General features: G+C 34.9%; 1 protein-coding gene across 1 annotated transcript; it reads right to left on the reverse strand.

The window, feature by feature from the left end:
* Positions 1–666: 666 nt before the first annotated feature.
* LOC132751266 (low-density lipoprotein receptor-related protein 2-like) lies at positions 667–8445 on the reverse strand (the record flags this gene model as incomplete). Its single annotated transcript, XM_060741421.1, has 3 exons — positions 8179–8445; positions 6416–6559; positions 667–783 (listed from the first exon to the last, which is right to left on the reverse strand). Coding segments are annotated over exons 1-3 (424 nt in total), but the record flags the coding sequence as incomplete, so codon positions are not given.
* Positions 8446–8693: the final 248 nt, after the last annotated feature.

The raw sequence follows: 8693 nt of genomic DNA on the forward strand, positions 1-8693 counted from the left end.
AAAAACGCATACTAAACATGTAGAGTGAAAAATACCCGTTCAAGTCACAAGGATTAATAGTTTATGTTGTATATATATACATCATGATCTCGTTTTTAAATTTTATCATAATAGCTGCAACCACGTATTTCGTGTAAAAGTCTGCCACAGTACCTCGGAACTGTTCGAGCCCGAGCCCGACCAACCGTCCTCGGACTCTGCAGACGTTATAACAACGTAAAACGTGGCGTTTAACCCTTAACATCGATGTCTTTAAACTTATAATCCAATATAGCCCCGCGAACTGACAGTCGTGACCCTTAATACCCATATGCAGATTATTTTGAATGACGACCTAAACGTTGATCTGAACAATCTAAAGCCACGGTTATTATATTAACATTTCTGCACAATAGTTTCAACTCATTGCATAGGTTCAAAAGCAAACGAAAAGATAGAATCATAGCTAAGACACATTATCTGAATGTGCAACATTTCTTCCAATTATATTTTCCATTTACACTTAACGTTTCAGAGGGGACTCGAAATAGTTTTGTGGCGGATGGACAATCAAAGGCATAGCTTAAACGCACGAAATTGTTTTGGCCGAATACAGATGACATACATCAATCTACACAAATTAAAAATATGTGTTACGTTTAATTATTATAAATTATGATCACTTACTACAATCTTGTTCGTCTTCTCCTCCAGGGCATTCGATATGCCCATCACATAGAAATCTCTGCTCGATACAGTAACTTCCAGGACATTTCACTGTATTTTCAGGACAAATGATTTTTTCTGAAAAAAAAACAACAAAAAAACAAAAACAAAAACATATAAACAAACAAAAAATGAATAAAATGAAAATGTTGCAATTTAATACAAACAATTAGTTTTAAGCAAAGCACTTTTTAAAGAAGTGATTGACTTAACATTTCTTATTCTATTTCTTTTTTCCTATTAGTATTGGACGGAATTTACTTACACTACATGTAATTGCACGTTCATTTTTAATATCCCTCATTGCTCTCATTGCTTTACACTTATTACATAACATTAAAATAGGGCATATTTCTAATAAATTCTATACTTCAGTGTAATTATAATTTTTTTACAGAGAATATATTGTCAAGACTTTTAAAAAACATGTCCAAGTGCATTCATTTACATTACATGTTATCATAAAAATATTGTGATGATGTGATAAGTTTCAAAAGTGACAAGCTGTCGATTGATGATATAAAAGAACGTTTTTGCTTTCGCTGCCGTGTTAAAGCTTCAAACTCATGAACCCTAAATTACTTACATTTTCTTTTTGGCTACTAGTCAAGTTATTTTCGATAGTTCTCAAGATATTAGTTCTTCGCATTTCTTTTATATATTGCTCCAAGCTCATTATCAAAATATTGTTTTAAATACATTTACGAAATATTCTTGAGAGGTAAAATACACTTTATTATTGCAATTGGAATCTTAATATTTATCAAGGTTTTAAGGACAAGAAGAATTTTGTCTTCATTACTACATCGATTGAATTTCATTGGAAATCAGGCGTTTTCTTTTTATGTGCATAAGGTTATTATAGTCATATTTTTTTAACTTTCGACATATTAATAATATAAATAAATGAGATCAAAATGGGAAACAAATAAACAGAAACATAGACTTTATATATGTTATATTTTTCTGGTCTTCGGATCATTCATCCAGCACTATTGAGCTTGGAATGAGTACCGCTCAAGCCGGTGCTAGGGGGCGTGAGCGATGTGCACTTATTCATTATCCCTTATGTACAGACTCAATCAAATCGAGTCTGCAATTTTTATGTAATTTTGTTATGATTAATGCTTCCGAGGGATCACTTTGTTTCCAGATTTTTAAACACACGGCCCTTTTTTAAAAACTAAGAAAATTATAGCAGAATTTCACAGTTACGTTGTATAACTAAAGAGTAAGATTGGTGTTTGTTCAATCTAAATTTTAAACAAAATTGTGTAATAAGTGTATGTCAGGGAGAACCTATGGCGCCATTACAAGCATTTATATTTTTATAATATACGTAGTTCTGTACATTGATGCATACTTCTTAAATCTGTGCTTTTTTCTCTCTTTTTAAGGACCAGTGGTTAATAGATTAAAAAAAGAAGCAAAACAATAACCAAACTATTTTCTTGCGAAATCATCTGCTGTAAAACAAATAACAGTGTGCATCTTTGAGAAAAAAGTATCACACATAATATTCATAATTCACAAAACCTCTGGTGATATTTATATCTTAATAGAGCCAAAGTTGTAAATTCGAAATTTGACGCTCAATGCCAGTGTAAACGAATCCTTACAAAAAGTACGAAAACTAAACTTCACCAATTATCCCCCCTAATATTTTGACAATAATTTTATCACACTTGTATAGCAAAAGAAAGCTTCATTAAAATTGTTTGTATACAGAACAAATTAAAAGCAAACAAAGCGCAATAAACAAAGAATTAAAAAGATACTTGGGCGAGGTTAAAATGCTTTTCTTAATGGGTTTTTTTGGAGTTTGAATTATAAATTTGTTTTTTTTTTTAAATTTGAAAGAACACTACAATGTACACGAATAAAAAAGGTAAAGGTAATTTTATTATCGTGACCTCTTCTATAAAGGGCACCATTTCTAATTAATGAAACCAAATTTGCATACCCTATTCCCCAAACTTCTACCACTATCCACGCCAGGGGGATAGAAAAGGGGAAAAATTTCTTTTTAACACCTTGCGACTCACGCCGCGCCATTTCGGAACGTGTCCCACCTTCAATTGACACTCCCCTGGGGCTCGAACCTTTACCTTCGATCCAAAGGGCGGAACATTAACCATTAGGCCAACGTACAATATACGAGGGTGTCCCAGAATTACGTGGAATTTTGCTATAGACTTTTTTTTTTTTTTAATGCATTTCTTAGCAAATTTGTACACAATACCTTAACATATCCTTAATGAATATGTCCATTATTTTTTAAATTTCTAACATTGCTTCTCTATATTTTACGTCGCAATAGTAACCAGTATGCGCAGGGCGGGGGCAGTCCAATATTTTGTATTAATAAGCTGTCTTTACTTTCGTATATCTTGCGTATTTATACGTAAAAAAATGGTGCGACGTCGTAAGCATATGCAGTGACGTCATATGAACGTTCGTTTGAAATTTGACGTCATAGCTGTTTCCGTTTATTTTTTACCAGCGGACAACTGACAACCGTTGCTCTTTGATATTAACAAAAAATGACGTCCACGGATTACGCGGAACATGGACTATCATCAAGTTTTGTGTAAATCTTGGGAAGACGCCAACACAGACGCAGGAAATGTTAGAGCTGTAAAGTGAGACCTCCTGTTTCTTGTCGATCACTCGTTTCAAGTGGCATAAGCGTTTTCGAGACGGCCGAGAGGACATTGAAGACGACAAGGGTCGTGGCAGAAAGTCAACATTGACTGCGGCGTCAATTAAGGAAGTCAAGGACGTCATAGATCGGGACAGGCGTTACACCAAGGTCAATGCTGACCACTATTCAAAGGTAAGCAATAATTTTGTGTTTAAAATAATGAGTTCTAAAGATTAAGCTAATCACAATTTATTATAATTTCAAACGCAATTTATCCGCTTCAGCTTTTAAGAAAGTGAACTCAAACTGCTAAAGTAAGCAGTGCGCATGATAATAATAATTTTAATAATAATAATAATTCGGCGTCAGCATTATCACCGTCGTCTTTAACACTATTATCGTAACAAAAGTTAATAGTATGCTTTATTATTATTAACAGGGCGGTGTACGACCAGTGGATGTATCGACACCATAGGTGTATTGATTAGGCGGCGGGACAATGGCGAGAAAAACAGACATTTCGACGCCACGCATTTATTAACAACCCAATGCGACTCACGGAATGACCTCGTAACGTCGGAATGGACTGCCCCCGCAGCCCCGCTACCCCTTGTCTCATTACCCTGCCCACAGACACGATCAGGTTGCCGGACAACTTTGAAATTTTTTGTACTAATGCAATAAAGTTGCATTTTGTTCATGTTAATTTTGTTTGTTTTTATTTTCAGTAGTATTTGAGTTACAGCAAAAGTCCACGTAATTCTGGGACACCCCTCGAATATGTATCTAAATGAAATTGTCGTATTGTCAAAAGTGTACATTACACTTAGAATTTAATACATCAATGAACACATAATATGATGTATTAGGAAGACCAAACATTGAATTTATTTTTGCCTTTGGGTATGCACATCTCAAAATATCCATCCGAGAAATTCAACTCGAAAGAATTGCAATAGATGTTAGAAAATGTGTACAATATGCAATTCTCAATTTTATTTCTGGTCATAAGTTTATGCACTTTCACTTTGGGTCATCAAATTCCGGCAAAGGGGTTCTACCCAGCTACATGAGAAACATGGCACCACAACTAAACAAGTGAACATGACGGCATGTTTTCCGCACACCTGCTGTACATGAACATGGAGGACATTTAAAAGCACCATTGACATGCATTTACTCCGTCCCAAGCAAAATTCTTTAACATGCACTAAATTAAACTAAAATCATGTATTTTCTTTCCTTTCGCAAAAAATACAATGCTTCTTCTTCCTAAATAAAAACGGGAGGGGCCTATTCCCGCTAACGTGAAAAAAATTAACACTTTTAATATAAGTTGGAAAATAAAGAGGAAACGGACCGGGCACACAAAATATCTTTGATTGTTATGGCCTCCATTTAAAGAAGAGGGGGTATACTTGCTTTTGTCGGTCCCGTCCCTAGACAAATGGTTTCCGAGTGATAACTAATGAGCCCTTTAAGCCTAGGAACTTAAAACTTGGTAATGGTGACCTTGGTCATGACAAGTAGATAACCCCTATTGATTTTGGGGTCCCAAGGGGTCAAAGGTCAAAGGTCACATTGACTTTGTAAATAAAAAACCGTTTTTTCCGGATCATTAACTAAAGAAACTCAGCCTAGGAACTTCAATTCTTGTATGGTATTGCATGACCAGCCAATGACCCCTATTATTTTAGGTTAACAGGTAAAGATCAAAGGTCACATTGACCTTGTAGCTAAAACGTTTCCGATCAATAAATAAAGAACGCTTAGCATAGGAACTTCAAACTTTGTTTGGTGATTGGACATGACCAGCAGATGACCCCTATTGATTTTTGGGGTCAAGGGTCAAAGGTCAACGTCACATTGACCTTGTAGTTAAAAACGGTTTCTGTGATCAATAACTAAACAACACTTACGCCTAGAAACTTCAAACTTGGTATGGTGATTGGTCATGACCAGCAGATGGCCCCTATTGATTTTGGGGTCAAGGGGTCAAAGGTCAAGGTCACATTGACCTTGTAGGTAAAAACGGTTTCCAATCAATAACTGAAGAATGCTTAGGCCTAGAAACTTCAAACTTGGTATGATGATTGGTCATGACCAGCAGATGACCCCTATTGATTTTGGGGTCAAAGGTCAATGTCACATCGACCTTGTAGGTGAAAACGGTTTCCAATCAATAACTTAAGAACGTTTAGGCCTAGAAACTTCAAACTTGCTTTGATGATTTGTCATGACCAGCAGATGACCCTATTGATTTTGGGGTCAAAGGTCAAGGTCACATTGACCTTGTACGTAAAAACGGTTTCCGATCAATTACTAAAGAATGATTAGACCTAGAAATTTCAAACTTGGTAATGATGGACTTGGTCATGACCGGCAGATGACCCCTATGATTTTGGGTAAAGGTCAAGTACATGACCTTGTAGTGAAAATGGTTTCCGATCAATAACTTCAAAGAAGTGCTTAGGCCTAGAAAACTTCAAACTTGTATGATGATTGGTCATGACCAGCAGATGACCCCTATTGATGTTGGGTCAATGTCACATCGACCTTGTAGGTAAAAACGGTTTCCGATTAATAACTAAAGAACGCTTAGGCCTATGAACTTCAAACTTGGTATGATGATTGGTCATGACCAGTAGATGACCCTTAATGACGGTTTCTGACCAATAACTCAACAACTCAAAATGCCTTGGTTGATATTTTTATATTAAACTAAAAATGCTTTTGGTATACATATTTGAAGGTTTTATGTAATATAACAACTTGGCTGTCATTAATGAGGCCTACATGATTCATAAAATTTATGCATATATTATTTGGTAAGATGTGTAATAACTTAAATTGCTGCACACAACCTATGGGGTCACAATAATTATTACCTTGTGACCAGTAGATACTAGATAACCCATTTTAGTTGTTTGTTCACTGAGTCAGAAGTCATGCATAAAAACCTAATCACATGACTACTTGGCTGCCGATAGGGGGCATACATGTTTTACAAACATATCTTGTTTTTATACAATTGAGAACTATTAATCTGATAAATATATTCGTTACCACAATTTTGTAAATGGTCTCCAGATCTACATCCAGTCAGGTAACCGCTGGCATCTAGGGCATAAATACAAATCATCGATTCTGGTATGATTTTGTCGTCTCTTTCACAATGAAAAAATTCACCAAAAACGCTTGCATTGTAATCTTAGAGATAAAAACAATTAATTAACTTAAATAATTAAAAAACAAATCAACACGTGCTAAATACGTATCTAGCCAGAATTGTACCTCAATAAAAAGAACAACGACAACAACAATTCAGCAATAAAACAAAAAACAAGAGGGTCATGAGGGCCCTGAAATCGCTCACCTGTATATAAAAACTCTCCATGACAAGGAAAAAGTAACATTGTAAACTATAAACAAAAGCAGATGTAAAATCTACATCTTAAACTGATATCACATAGTTCATATTTGTGTCTGAAATAGTGCATGTGTAAAAAGATTAGTTTTTAATACATACATCTAAAGAAAATCAATATCAATCCGGGGCTGGACCAGTTTAGACCCAAGAGAGCTTTTGTTTGAAAAAAAAAAAAAATAACTTGGTAGACACTCACATATAATGAAAATCATTGCCCCCCCCCCGGGCGAAGCCAATTTTATTTCCAATGTTTTTAATTGAAAAAACTTGGTAGACCCTATTAAAAGATGTTTCATTTTAAATATCTAAGCTCTAGCTCTTTGGGTTTTGTTAAAGTTTTTTTTTCGTTTACCATGGCAAACAGAGTTTCACATGGAATTAAATTTCTTTGAACAATTTTCAAGGGTGAACACCAATTTAACATTTCTGTGAAGTAAAGATGAAATTGGCTCAGCAGTTTATTAGGAGATCTCCGTTTTAAGTAAAAGTTAACAGACAGGGCGGACGCCAGATGAAAAGCAATCACAATAGCCAATCTTGTCAATTTGTGACAGGTGAGCTAAAAAACACAATTCAATGAACCTGACATGTAATTTGCTAATTCGAAATAATACTAGTGTTGTACAGCTTTTGATATTCAATTATGATGTTTGAAGATAAGATTTAAAAAAGATATTTCCACAAAAAAAATTTAAATCTGCGACAGTTCTAGCTTAAATACCCTCACATGACATTCACTTAAAAAATGAAAACGTACAAAAGGATAAAATTCCGAAAGCTAGGTTTTTGGGCTGGCGCTCGTAGTTTTTCTAACTACATGGAACAGGGTGAAACATGTTTAAATCTATAAGCAGCACTATTTATTGAATCTATGGTGAAGGCAAGAATATTACTTTTCGCAAGTGCGTTCTTGAGTATATTTATCTAAAATAAATATATATTCAGAGAATTGATGGATATTGCAGGTACACAACTTAAAATGTCATTTTTGGAAAAGTATCCTACTTTGCCTATACGAGCTAGGGGCATAGGAGATGTTGCACTCTTAAACATGAAGGGATTTTGTCACAAAAATATGTCTTCCGCAACTTGGTATAGTACTTATTATTCCAGTGAAGTTTGGTCGAAATCCAGCAAGTAGTTTGACCTGTGCAAGCCGGACTAAATCTTTCTATTTTTGCTCAGGTGGCCATTTTGTGCGGCAAACCGAAGCCTGCCTGTGATATACACAATTATAAATCGTACTGATCACTCCTGTGAAGTTTCATTGGAATCCCGTCAGGAATTTGAGCTGTGAAAGACTCACAAGACATTTTCATTTTTTAGCTCTGGCGTCCATTATGTGCAGCATATTAGTATGTGTTGCGATTATACATGTAAATATAAATAGGTGAAATACCGTAGGTGCAATAAGGAAGTCCAAATTTTATGTCTATGAAATCTGGCAAATCTGGCCATCTTTTACCAAACGTATTAACGATATTCGCTTCATGGACAATTCTTCTTACAGTATCATTCATTTCTGTGATTTCACTTTCATCGCATCTGGTTATCGAGACCATATCAGAGGGACGTGAATCAATAAACCTAAAAATATGAATCTAACAGCATCATGTAGCATATTTCAACTGTCATTTTATATTCCCGTTTTATACTGTGTAAACAAGACCTTCTAAATCATGCTTCAATCCCCAAAAAAATTTAAAAAAATTGCACCAAATACATTGTCAAAAATGTTTCCTCTTTTCATTAAATTTATCCTACAAAAAGAAAACGTTTTTACAAAAGTTTTCTGAAAAAGCTTTTGGGCCTTTTTCAATCCCCTTCCCCCCTGTCCCCCGAAAACATTTTAAAAACAAAACTTTAAAAAATCAAGCCTCCAGATTTTTTGACTCTGAAATTTTATTTAAAAGT

This window comes from Ruditapes philippinarum, unplaced genomic scaffold, assembly GCF_026571515.1.
Source record: "Ruditapes philippinarum isolate M1 unplaced genomic scaffold, ASM2657151v2 ctg19692_1_1_1_1, whole genome shotgun sequence".
NCBI lineage: Eukaryota > Metazoa > Mollusca > Bivalvia > Venerida > Veneridae > Ruditapes > Ruditapes philippinarum.